This window comes from Hemibagrus wyckioides, linkage group LG06 (genome assembly GCF_019097595.1).
Source record: "Hemibagrus wyckioides isolate EC202008001 linkage group LG06, SWU_Hwy_1.0, whole genome shotgun sequence".
In the NCBI taxonomy this organism is placed as follows: Eukaryota; Metazoa; Chordata; class Actinopteri; order Siluriformes; family Bagridae; genus Hemibagrus; species Hemibagrus wyckioides.
This window is the reverse complement of record NC_080715.1, coordinates 23406482-23420720: the sequence shown is the minus strand read 5'-3', so window position 1 is coordinate 23420720 and position 14239 is coordinate 23406482. Positions and strand designations below refer to the sequence as shown.

Sequence of the window (14239 nt, the reverse complement as noted above, 5' to 3'; positions counted from 1 at the left end):
AGGTGTAAGGGCTAATATTAGTAATCTTCAAAGTATGCCATATTAAGATCCTGAATAGTGTCACTTTGAAAAACAGTTACATAAAAAGAGTAAGTAAAACATTCTAATTATGAAGTAAATGTTAATATTATGAAACAAAAAATACAAAATAAATCACAATAAGGTTAATGTGGAGAATAATGTGGAGTGGGTATAAAAGTATTCATTAAAATCCAACAGTTTTGTATCTAGATGTTTATTCATAACAATAATAAAACCCTAATAAAAATGACAAATATGTTGTTTTCTTATATGTTTACTTTGTTTGTATCCTCCTTCTTTATGCATTTTTCCCCAATCTCTCTTAAGAACTAGTGAGATGCATCAAAATAAATCTCCATGACACTAAATGTGACAGAAAGGAAGAATTCACCTTTGGGCAAAACTGGATAAGTGAGATAATATTCCCTACAGTAAAAAAAAAAAAAAGCTAAACAAAACAAAACAAATAATACCCCTGATATTGAGATTGTATTTTTACCAATGTAAAGCTGATTAACTTCATATTCTGATTGCATTACTCTGAACTAAAACTTAAATGATGCTCAACTACCATTTGCTTTATTACTTGTGCTGTGTGTAACTTTCACAGATTTGCAGAGGGTAGAAATTTGGCCACCATGGGAGAAAACCTGGATAAAATGTAAGAGCATGTGTGAGCACAAACTGACTGGACAAAATTTATGAAAATGATCTTTTGTCAGAATCATTTATTTAAATACTTTTGATCATTCATTTCATGCATTTGATCATTCTTATCAAATAACTTGTTCATACCAAAAGTGTCTTTTGTAAATTCATTATTGCAAAACATTAAACAGTTTGAAACAGTTTCATAATTACACTCCTCTCTCATTTTGCTTACAGAATACTCATATTAAATGTAGGCATTCAAATGTCTGACTTTAAATTACATTACCATGTTTTATCAACTTTTGAAAGTTATTTGCAGAACCATTATTACAGAATTTCACACAGCTATATTACTAACATATTAATAAACACAAAAGTTTTGTACACCATTTTATGTTTTCCCAGCTGGGCAGATATAGGAGAGGATGACATCAACCATGTTTTTAATAATGAGTTGGGGTGGGTGTAGGTCTTGGGGTAGGTGGTGGGCCAGCATCATTTCCCAGGCATCCAGAAACTTCACATTGAGTCCTTTGAACATTCCACGCAGCACAGTATCAATCTGCAGACAGAACCAGTTGCTATAGAACAGGCTATGTGCTGGATCAAACTTCTGCATGTTGGGAGTGCGGATCACCACCAACGTATCTGGCTCACGGTTTAACAGCCGCACCACAGCCTTCCGAATTTGCCGTAGTCGCCTTATATATGCTTCAATTGGGTAAGTGGCAAAGTGAGCCCACACACTTATAATAAACACAGTGTTTGGCCCACCCTGTATCCTGTCTATCTCATTTGCTACATAGCGCAGTTCAGAGGTGTACACTGGGGTGGAGCGGATGGGCGTCCCATGGCAGCGAAACTTCACTAGAATATTGTTAGTGTCATCCACAAGCATGAATGGTCCTACTTTAATAAGGCTGTAAAGATTCATCGGTTTCAGGTCTAGGAGAAGAGAAAGTGAGCATCATATTGGAGAAATTGGATAAACATTGAAAAACTAGGGTGTTTACACAAGAAATTGATAAAACACAAAGAAAAACTTGCTCTTACTAGGAACAAAATCAGCAAGGTACTCAAACCACTGGCGTATTGTTGAATCTCCATGCATGTACACAAGCTTCCCTTTAAGACAACTTGTTATGGCTGATGAGCTAGTAAAATGCTGGATGGCTGAACCACTCAGAGACCTCCAGGTATCTTGAAAGTAGTAGCCAGCAGCATTGTAAGTACTTCTTACTTTGGTTTGATCTTTGAAGGGGGAAAATATTAATGTTAATCACAAGATAGCTTACAATATAGACAAATCAGAGTGCAATCTATCTGTTTAAATGTGAAGTGAGGGATTTGTGCTTTGGGTTTGTGATAGTCTGTAATGTTGGAGTCTATTTTTTAAAAGGATCTTTTAAAAAGATGCCTGTATGTCATAAGTGGTTAATTGAGGGTGTGTGCATATGTGACCCCACCATGACACTAAGTACCCACAGAATGGGTGTCCAAAGTCTGGCCCCAGGGCCAATTGCGGCCTGCAGACAGATATTATACAGGCTTCTCTAAAAAGTGTGATATCTGGCACACTGGCCAACAGGTTACAATTATTCCTTAAGTTTATCTGTGATATAAGCAATGCCTCCCCATTCTCTATTAGTAGGGGAAACACCCTTTTTTGGACTATAAATAGACATTATTATTATTTAATTGCCATATATGGATTTAATATTGGTGTCAAATAAGATAAAAGTTTTTGTGTATCTACATCCTAAAACAAAAATTCTGGCAAAACATTATGGTTTCGTCCAGCTTTTTGTGGTCAGACAGTGGAACTGGACAATCAATATCAGCTCACTGCACAATATCAGCTCCCTCAGCATATACTGTTTAAGAAAGATGTAATGAAATTAAAGTCAGAGATTTTTTTGGAACAGAACGCCCTTTTGACAAACTCCAATCAATTCACACACTTCTGGATGAGCAAATTTTGGCATCAATTTCTCACTGCTCACAAGTACAGTACTCATGAGAAAAAATTTGAACATTTACTCTAAATGTACTGATGTACTACTCTTGACCAGACTGCAGCTTATATTATTAGTATAGTCAAAAATATCTTTATTTCTAAAGATAGACTGTTGAATGAACTGCAGTGTAAAGAAAAACTTACCATTTTCTGCAGGTAATACAGTCACATGGTCCATCTTTGCTGTGGGTATAGACACTTTGATGTTTACACCACTGAAACAATATGGTAATTTTTTTTTATTCATCATATTACTATCATTTATATCTTTTTAAACTTTAAATAACCATTTAGAGAAAGAGCAATTAAATCAGAGCAAATCTTCTTAGGACCTGATTTTCCCAGTTTTCTCAAATAACAAGGAAATTAATCCAAATTTAAAAAGCTATGGAAAAAGGATCTTTACAAATAGACTCCAGCTGCCATCTTACCTCTTGAAAAGCTGTGCTTCATTCTTGTTTAAGAGGGTCTTCCTATAACCCTCTTTATAATGATTTATTCGTGTGTCACAGCCTAGTTTTTTGGGTTTGTAGCAGTACCAGGGCTCTCCAGTTTCAAGATCAGTGTAATTACAGAGAGGTTTCTGGTTGTGCGGAAGACACATGTCACACTCAGTGGTCTCTGATAGGTCACCAGAGCGGAACTGGCTTTTAAAAATCACTGTGTGAGTTTGCTCCTTTCGTAATCTCTTAAGCACCACCACTGCCTCACTAGGATGCACCATAGTAATTTCTACTTGCACTTCACCAGCCCACAGCAGTGGGAACAGCACTGTATAGTTCCCATCATTGTGGTCATGCACCTTCCCTACAACTCCAGCACCTAGCTTGGGTGAATGCAGCCTGGCTGTCAGGAAATCTCCTCCATGCCTCTTAGGTAGGCCCAAGAAGTTGTGCACATGGACATTAACCACAAGCTGACCACCTATGTGTTGCTCTGGTTCACCTTGAATCACATAGTAGCTCTTGGCAGGGTTACTGCTGAACTCCACAGGAAGGTCTTTCACTGGTGGATCTGGCCATGCAATGGAATTGAACAAATGTCTCTCTTCTATGGCCTCTTCTGCCGTGGGCTTTTGGACAAATTGTGCACAGTACGTGTAATTTACCTCCGCCAGCAACACATTATCGGGAGGCTCATAGGCTGAGTGGATACTGCTCTGTATTTTGTAGAAGGTGGATGTTAGTTGATCATTAAAATCCTGTAAACAGTGAAAAGAGCACATTTGAAGCTAATACACAACCAAAGCAGTAGACACAAATCAGGAAAAGTCTTGAAGACACAACAGCAGTAATTACTAGCAGTAGACTTTGTAATTAATCCTTAACATATTTTGGTGATGTATTTAGTTAAAAAAGTTATTTTACATTCACTTGCATAATTGAGGACACTGCAATGAAATTAAACTAAAGCACAAATCTGATGCACTGATTATGCTTTCTGATATGTGACAATGGTAGAAAATATGGAAGAAGAAAATGGTAGACTACTTTGGCACATAATTCTGTGCTTATCTACATACACTATATTGCCATAAGTATTCGCTCACCCATCCAAATAATCAGAATCAGGTGTTCCAATCACTTCCATGGCCACAGGTGTATAAAATCAAGCACCTAGGCATGCAGACTGTTTTTACAAACATTTGTGAAAGAATGGGTCGCTCTCAGGAGCTCAGTGAATTCCAGCGTGGAACTGTGATAGGATGCCACCTGTGCAACAAATCCAGTCGTGAAATTTCCTCGCTCCTAAATATTCCACAGTCAACTGTCAGCTGTATTATAAGAACGTGGAAATGTTTGGGAATGACAGCAACTCAGCCATGAAGTGTTAGGCCACGTAAACTGACGGAGCGGGGTCAGCGGATGCTGAGGCGCATAGTGCGAAGAGGTCGCCAACTTTCTGCAGAGTCAATCGCTACAGACCTCCAAACTTCATGTGGCCTTCAGATTAGCTCAAGAACAGTGCGCAGAGAGCTTCATGGAACGGGTTTCCATGGCCGAGCAGCTGCATCCAAGCCATACATCACCAAGTGCAATGCAAAGCGTCGGATGCAGTGGTGTAAAGCACGCCGCCACTGGACTCTAGAGCAGTGGAGACGCGTTCTCTGGAGTGACGAATCGCGCTTCTCCATCTGGCAATCTGATGGACGAGTCTGGGTTTGGCGGTTGCCAGGAGAACGGTACTTGTCTGACTGCATTGTGCCAAGTGTAAAGTTTGGTGGAGGGGGGATTATGGTGTGGGGTTGTTTTTCAGGAGCTGGGCTTGGCCCCTTAGTTCCAGTGAAAGGAACTCTGAATGCTTCAGCATACCAAGACATTTTGGACAATTCCATGCTCCCAACTTTGTGGGAACAGTTTGGAGCTGGCCCCTTCCTCTTCCAACATGACTGTGCACCAGTGCACAAAGCAAGGTCCATAAAGACATGGATGACAGAGTCTGGTGTGGATGAACTTGACTGGCCTGCACAGAGTCCTGAGCTCAACCCGATAGAAGACCTTTGGGATGAATTAGAGCAGAAACTGAGTGCCAGGCCTTCTCGTCCAACATCAGTGTGTGACCTCACAAATGCGCTTCTGGAAGAATGGTCAAAAATTCCCATAAACACACTCCTAAACCTTGTGGACAGCCTTCCCAGAAGAGTTGAAGCTGTTATAGCTGCAAAGGGTGGACCGACATCATATTGAACCCTATGGATTAGGAATGGGATGTCACTTAAGTTCATATGCGAGTCAAGGCAGGTGAGCAAATACTTTTGGCAATATAGTGTATATAGAGATATGCGGCCCCATTTGCTATAGTGACGAACTCTGGTATAGTGACTGAACTGACTTTGTGAGTAGGATAAAGCAAGTTACAAAATCCAAAAAAGTATAAAACAGTCACTATTAGTAGACAAAAAAATATGTAATTTATTAATTTGCTAATAACTCTACATGTAAAAACTCATGTAGTAACTCATGTCAGGTTTTTATTGTCAGAATTTAGATTTAGGATTTCTACACTAATATGTGGTTCTGTGCTTCAAACATCATTTAGGAGTGAGGCAACACAGACATGTGATGGAGCTTTACAGTCCATTTTGACCAGGATACCTTGCCACATACACTGTATATCCTTGGCATATGTTCAAAGCCAGTGACTCAGTAGCCAAAAGGCATCAATATAGCACATCAATATGCACAGAAAAAATAAGGATAGAAAGGCAGATTGACGAAGGAAACATATTAGAAAATTAGAGAATAATTTATAAACACAATATTATTAATCTTCACTCAAAATGTGAAGGAATATTATCTTTGGGTTATACCTCTGTTCAACTAGGATGTTAGGATGTTTTGTACAAGACACATATAAGAACAACATTTAATCTTTGACTCTGAATATTTTGACTCTTATACTCACCTCCAGATATGTGATGTTGCTAATGAGTAGTATAAATCCTACTACTGCCAATAGAACAAAGATAAGTGACAATCTGGGTGTGCGTACATCCATGACTGGGTGCCACGGTCACAGCACACGGTGCCAGTTAGCCATCTGCAAATAAGCAAAAAAGAAAATCTGAACAACCTATTATTATTATTATTAGTAGTAGTAGTGTTAGTATTAGTAGTAGCATTGTTGTTGTTGTCATTACTGTTATTATTATTATAATACACCATTCAGCCAATACATTATGACCACTGCCAAGTGAAGTCATACTGATTATCTCATTATCATGGCCACTGTTACTGGGTGGGATATATTAGGCAAAATGGGCAAGAGTAAGGATTTGAGTGAGTTTGACCAAGGGCCAAATTATGATGGCTAGATGACTGGATCAGAGCGTCTCCAAAACTGCAGCTCTTGTGGGGTGTTCCTGGTCTGCAATGGGGTTGCATAGCCACAGACCAGTCAGGGAGCCCATGCTGACCCCTGTGTACCACCAAAATTGCCAACAATGTGCACGTGAGCATCAGAACTAGACCACAGAGTAATTGCAGAAGATGGTCTGGTCTGATGAACAACATTTTCTTTTAAATCACGTGGATGACCGCGTGTGTGCGTCGCTTACCTGGAGAACACATGGCCCAAGAATGCACTATGGGAAGAAGGCAAGCTGGCGGAGGCAGTGTCATGCTTTGGGAAATGTTATGCTGGGAAACCTTCGGTCCTGTCATCCATGTGGATGTTATTGTGACACGTACCACCTACCTAAGCAATGTTGCAGACCATGTAGACCAGGGATCTACTGGAGTCCATGCCTCGAAGGGTCACAACTGTTTTGGCAGCAAAATGGGGACCAACATAATATTAGGCATAATATTAAGGCTAATCAATGTATATATGTTTATATACATACACACACACACACACACATATATATATATATATATATATATATATATATATATATATATATATATATATATATATATATATTAGGGCCGTCAAAATTAACACGTTAATAATGGGTTAATGCTAATTCATTTTAACGGCACTAATTTTATTAACGCACGATTAACGCAGCGCGCATTTTCTGTTTGACTCTTGACCTTGCCCGTAGTTTGGGAAATGGGAGATGCAGTAGCAAGCCGAGATTGAGAAAGAAAAACGTCTTCTTTATATATAAAACAATGTCTGATGGTTCTGTCGACAAGACAAAATTTATTGCATTTATTGTCGATGTGAATTAAGTTCTCACCGCAGCACGTCGAGTTTAAAATATCACTTGATGGCGAAGCATACAGCTGAAGCAGAGAGCTCTCCTGCCCCTCTCCAAAGGCAGACAATACTAGATTGTTTTCAGCGGAGATGTAATGTGAACCTGTGTTCTGTTCTTTTCTTCATGTGTTTAATAGTCATGAACAAGTTATTTGAAAAACATGTCTATGTTCTTTATGCTTTATATTTAAGGTGGTTTCAGTAATAAATGTACACTTTGCATGTTTAGAAGAAGTGATCTGAAAATGTTAACAGGCTTGTGTAAGTAAATAGCTCAGTGCAAAGAAAGAAGTAATTGTTTTCTATGTTCTTTTTTTCATATGTTTAATAGACATGAAAAAGAAAAATATCTATGACCTTTGAAACATGTCTAGTCTTCCTGCTCTATGTTGAATATGGTTTCACTAATAATAAACAACATACATTTCAATATTTGTCCATGTTGATTAGAGTATTAGAAACTAAAAAAGGATTAATTTAAGGTACATTTAGAATGGATAAAAATGTGCGATTAAGTTGCGATTAATCGCGAGTTAACTCATGACAATCATGCGATTAATCGTGATTAAATATTTTAATCGATTGACAGCCCTAATATATATATATATATATATATATATATATATTTCTTTCCACATTGTAAAACAATGCTGAAGGCAGCCAAAATACACAATAAATGTCCTTTGAACAGTTGATATTGAGACATGTCTGCTACTGATGCTCTGTAAAGCCGACATAACCGCTCTAATCTGAGGTGCTGTTAATTGGTGATTTCTGAGGCTGGTAACTCTAAATGAACTTCCCCTCTGCAGCAGAGGTAAGTTTTGGTCTTGCTTTACTGGGATGGTCTTCATGTGAGCCAGTTTCATCATGGTGCTGGATGGGCTTGATAACCATAACACCTGACATACATACATACATACATACATATATATATATATATATATATATATATATATATATATATATATATATATATATATATATATATATATATATATATATATACACACACACATATATATATACACACTGAACAAAATTATAAACACAACCCTTTTGTTTTTGCCCCATTTTTCATGAGCTGATCTAAGACTTTTTCTATGAACACAAAAGGCCTATTTCTCTCAAATGTTGTTCACAAATCTGTCTAAATCTGTGTTAGTGAGCACTTCTCCTTTGCCGAGATAATCCATCCACCTCACAGGTGTGGCATATCAGCATGCTGATTAGACAGCAGGCTTATTGCACAGGTGTGCCTTAGGCTGGCCACAATAAAAGGCCACTCTAAAATGTGCAGTTTTACTGTAGTTGGGGGGGTCCGGGGGGGGTCCGAAAACTAGTCAGTATGCAAGTATGCAGGATGCATGCAAAATGCCATCAATAAAATGCACCGGTGTTCATTGTCCATAACATATGCCTGCCCATACCATAACCCCACCGCTACCATGGGCCACTCGATCCACAACGTTGACATCAGCAAACCGCTCACCCACACGACGCCATACACGCTGTCTGCCATCTGCCCTGTACAGTGAAAACCGGGATTCATCCATGAAGAGAACATCTCTCCAAAGTGCCAGACACCATCGAATGTGAGCATTTGCCCATTCAAGTCGGTTACGACGACGAACTGCAGTCAGGTCGAGACCCCGATGAGAACCACGAGCATGCAGATGAGCTTCCCTGAGACGGTTTCTGACAGTTTGTGCCGAAATTCTTTGGTTATGCAAACCGATTGTTGCAGCAGCTGTCTGGGTGGCTGGTCTCAGACGATCTTGGAGGTGAAGATGCTGGATGTGGAGGTCCTGGGCTGGTGTGGTTACACGTGGTCTGCGGTTGTGAGGTCGGTTGGATGTACTGCCAAATTCTCTGAAACGCCTTTGGAGATGGCTTATGGTAGAGAAATGAACATTCAATTCATGGGCAACAGCTCTGGTGGACATTCCTGCAGTCATCACGCCAATTGCACACTCCCTCAAAACTTGCGACATCTGTGGCATTGTGCTGTGTGATAAAACTGCACATTTTAGAGTGGCCTTTTATTGTGGCCAGCCTAAGGCACACCTGTGCAATAATCCTGCTGTCTAATCAGCATGCTGATATGCCACACCTGTGAGGTGGATGGATTATCTCGGCAAAGGAGAAGTGCTCACTAACACAGATTTAGACAGATTTGTGAACAATATTTGAGAGAAATAGGCCTTTTGTGTCTTAGATCTTTGAGTTATTATATATATATATATATATATATATATATATATATATATATATATATATATATATATATATATATATAAATATATAAAAGTAATTTTGAGTACAAAGTCTCAAAGTTCTTTGCATATAAAAGTTAAGTAAATAAACCAATAAACTAACCAACAAACAAATAAATAAATACATCTATGAATATGGGTGATACAGAGTGTCCCCAGTTTGGACTTTTGTTGGGTTACTGTCTGTGCAGAGTTTTGATTATTGATCCGGTATGATCCTCAATCTTATTGTGCCCTAGTAGTCGGTTTTTCTGAATTTTACTTAAAGATTTAACATTTAGCGGCTGTCAATTTGCCGTTTTTGACATGATTTTTTAAAATTAATTTTACCTGCCGGGCTCACTTTGCCTAGCCTGGGGTTAGCATTAGCCGCTACAAGCTACCATCTGCCTCCATCGATGCTGTCGGCTTTGTTAACTTGGTTTTTGGGGCTGTTGGTGGTGGACCTGCTGCTGTGGTCTCCCTCGGCATGCATCGCTGCTGTCCAGCTGTGTGCACATGGACTACAGCTACTTTTTTACCAAGGGATCACATCATATCCACCTACCGCCATGCTCCGGTATTCACTATCGCAGCTACTGGAGCTCAAACAACTGGGAGTCCTCCGCCGACCCCGCTACGTCCATAAAGAGTCCGGCCGATGGTTTGTTTACAACAAGACCGGAAGCGCCATTCCAGCTCTGTGTTCAGCAACTAGCTTCGTCGTAACTCGATGACGTCATCCGAGCGCCGTCACCATGGAGACTGAAAACACTGTTCAGCTAGCTACGGACCAGGCAACACGGGAATCCTGGAGTGGACTTCAGCGTTCTTCGTCCTCTGGCCAAAAATAACACTACATCGAACACTAAAGTGTAACTTTTTATTGTCCAGTCCCTAACAAATAAATCCATAATCACATTTTGGAGAAGGGGACTGATATCATCTGTCTGACTGAGACCTGGCATAAACCAAGGCTTACTCTGTTTTAAATGAGTCTTGCCCTCCTGGGTATATACTTAGCTTGGAAAAGCCCGAACCACTGGTCGCGGCGGGGGTTTGGTCGTAATTCACTGCACAGATTTGTAACTATCACCACTCCCTCTTCCTAATTGTATACCTTTGAATGTTTATTTTTTATTTTATTTTATTTTTTTTATTGAATAACGTGCATTTTACAACCATAATTGGCCTCGCACAAAATGACATTTCTTATTCAATAAACAGACAAGCATTGTATAAATAAATATATATATATATATATATATATATATATATATATATATATATATATACACACACACACACACACACACACACACACACACACACATACATACACAAGGGTTTTCAGCAAGTTAAAGATTTTCTATTAAATTAGAGTTTCGTTACTTAATTCGTTTCAGCGACAAAAAGTAATGGCATAGTTCCTTGTGAAATGTGTAGAAATTTGGAAGACTTTTCCGGAACCTGTTCCTATGCAAAAAAAACTTCCCAAGAATAATAATAGTTTTAATTGCTAAAACATGTGTTTCATCTTTCAAACCAAATAATACATCTTCTTTTGTTAAGACATGTAAATCTTCAAATTTAGGAACAAGTAATGCATATCTTCCCAGAAAGCACAGACAAATTTACAATCATAAAACAGATGTTCCGTAGTTTCAATTTGATCATCACAAAAGGAACAGTTGCTAACATCAAGACCAAATCAGCATCTCAAAAATTCTCTAGAAGGATAGTCCAAGTCAAAGTCAAAGTCAAAGTCAAAGTCAAAGAATCTTTATTGTCATTTCAACCATATATAGCTGATGCAGTACACAGTGAAGTGAAACAACGTTCCTCCTAGACCAGAGGTGCTAAACATACAAAGACAAAGTACAGTGATGCAGACAAACATAGAGCTATAACATAGAGATAAAAAAAATTAAACTATAATTTAAAAATTAAAAATTAAACTAAAAAATTAAACTATACTTAACGTGCAGTCTTTAAGAACTAGACATACAACAGAAGTGCACAGCAAGACAAGACAAGACAGTGCAGACAAACAACATATAGGCCGACTTTGTGCAATGAACAAGACAATGTGAAAAGAACAGTGTATATAGTGATGGCAGATATTAAAGCGACACATGTAAACAGGATTAATATAAATATATTTAAATGTAACGTGGCATGTGCGCACAAACAGGACAATTTAGTGTATGTGTGTGTGTGTGTGTCTGACTATGTCCAGCACAGTTCAGTTCTTTTTTTGTGTGTGTATTATGTATTTGTATGTGTGTCCGTGTCCAGCACAGTTCAGTTCTCCTCTGAGATCAGATCTTGGTTGTGTGTGTTTGTGTGTCCAGTTCAGCTCAGTTCTCTGTTGAGATGCCTGATTGCCTGAGGGAAGAAACTGTTTAACAGTCTGGTTGTGCGGGTCCGAATGCTTCGGTACCTTTTACCAGATGGCAGAAGGGTGAAGAGTGAAGAGATATACTCCATTAAGAATTTTATGGACCTAAGATTGTCTATTAATTTAGGATTTTTTCCAGGTTTAGGGATGAGAGTGATAATCCCTTGCTTCATAGTAGTTGGGATTCAGATATTTCTTTCAACATATGAAAAACAAGGTCTTTAATATATTTCCAAAAATGCCTATAGCAGTTACTTGTCAATCCATCTGAACCAGGCGATTTGTCTAATTATAAACAATTCATTGCTTTTTCCACCTCCTCCATACTAATATCTGCATCACAAACATTTTTTAAAACTGTCATTTACTGTTGGGATCCAATCCTTAATGTGATCAAAGAAAGCATCAGCATCTGTATGTGAACAAGAGGAGGAGTAGAAACAATAAATTTCCTTAGAAATCTTTTCAGGATCCGCACATTCTTGATCATTAATCAGTAAAGCTTTAATACTGTTATGTTCTTGTCTCTTTTTTTTCCAATCTACAAAAATATGCTGGACTAATTTCCCCCTCCTCTATGCACTTTGCTCTCGCTCTTATATACGCTTCTTTGGCTTTATCAACATAAATGTTGTCTAACGAGGATTGAAGGAGAAGCAGTTTCTGCTTATCATTTTCACTTAAGGAGGATTTAATACAAATACTGTTTATTTCTTTGATAATTTCCAATTCTTTTTCTTTACTGTTCCTGCTTAATAATTTACAGTAAGACATGGAGATTTGACATACTTTATACTTTAAATATTCCAATTTCTCTCTATAAGTTTTAAAATTTAAATCTCCATTTATATTATTAATTGCAACTATAATTTCATGACAAAAGGGTTCACTATGTAGAAGGCTTGAGTTGAATTTCCAATAACCTTTTTAACCTTTTCTCCTTTGACAGATGTTTGTAGGTCTAAGAATAAGCTTAATCATGCAATGGTCAGTTAATGGTGCAGCAGAAATCATAGAGTCTGACTCCAGACCAGATCTAAATTCAGAGACTAACCAGAAATCTAATCTGGATTTGACTGAGCCATCAGGCTTAAACCAAGTGAAAACCTGAATACTAGGGTTTTTAGTGTGCCATACATCTGTCAATTTAAACACACTACAAAAGTCAAGCAATATGGGATTGTAATGGTGTCTAAGGTATCTTGAAGGAAATCTATCACGCCATTCGTCTATCACCATATTAAAATCCCTACCAAAAATAAAATCCTCAGGAGGATACCTTTGGCATAGAGCCTTAGCAACTGTTGTAACCTCAGTAATTAAAATTTTTGTTTTGTTTAAGATTATTATATCCATATATATTTCCCAAAATCAAAACATTTTCACTTACTTCCAAAACACAGATTATCCAGTGACCACAAGTATCCCTAACAGTGGTTAAAATCTTTCCAGGAAAATTATTTAAAAGTACAGCAACTCCTGCTGACCTATTAGAACCATGAGAAAAAATGAGAATTTTGAGAATTTTTCATCCATGTCAACAGAATGAGTTTCTTGGAGAAGAAAACGTTGTGCTTTTTCATTTTTACAAAAAAAAAAAAAAGATTTCCTTTTAACAGAATCTCTTAGACCCCTAGTATTGAGTGAAACATAAGAGAACATCTAGCTATAAGAAAAAAATATATATATAAAAAAAGAGAAATAAGCAAAGAGAGGAATAAAATAAGCAAATTAGTTTTGGAATTAAAATGAAAAACTCCTGCAAGGCCCTGATCAATCATTATTAAATGGCAACAAATCAGCTGTAAAATTAACTCTTCAACTTAAAAATCAAAAGTGAACAGACCTTGGTAACTTAGTTTCACTTTTTCTCCCCTCCTTTAAATATAGCAGTTTTCCAAGAATGTTCGAACTTTAAAATATTAACTTGAAAAGACAGAAAAAATGTGTTTATATCGAATTGATGATTATCAGCTGAGAATTAACTAAATTACCAACATTCCCTATTAAATGCAAAAGCGTAAACAAGTCAAAAGGTTGTTATGGTTAGATGAGAACCTATTAGCGTAAAATCAGTGAGGTATACAACTCAAACTTGTGCTGCAAGAGTGACAACATGCTTTAATCCAAAGTACTTCCTAATCCAGAGTAACCCTGTTACCGTTGATGTAGCCGACATGTCCTCTG

General features: G+C 37.8%; 1 protein-coding gene across 6 annotated transcripts; it reads right to left on the bottom strand.

Moving 5' to 3' along the window:
* Positions 1 to 729: 729 nt before the first annotated feature.
* On the bottom strand, positions 730 to 10382 carry LOC131354761 (NXPE family member 3-like). Of its 6 annotated transcripts, none has more exons than XM_058392754.1 (7): positions 10003 to 10382; positions 6747 to 6951; positions 6095 to 6229; positions 3121 to 3890; positions 2834 to 2904; positions 1726 to 1923; positions 730 to 1617 (listed from the first exon to the last, which is right to left on the bottom strand). In XM_058392754.1, the coding sequence occupies exons 3-7, from the start codon at positions 6185 to 6187 to the stop codon at positions 1064 to 1066; spliced, it is 1686 nt and encodes a 561-aa protein (XP_058248737.1). In that variant the 5' UTR covers positions 6188 to 6229; positions 6747 to 6951; positions 10003 to 10382; the 3' UTR covers positions 730 to 1063. The 6 variants fall into 6 exon arrangements, with proteins under 6 accessions (XP_058248737.1, XP_058248738.1, XP_058248739.1 ...); XM_058392755.1 differs by having other exon boundaries at positions 6887 to 6951; XM_058392756.1 differs by having other exon boundaries at positions 6887 to 6951; positions 10220 to 10379.
* Positions 10383 to 14239: the final 3857 nt, after the last annotated feature.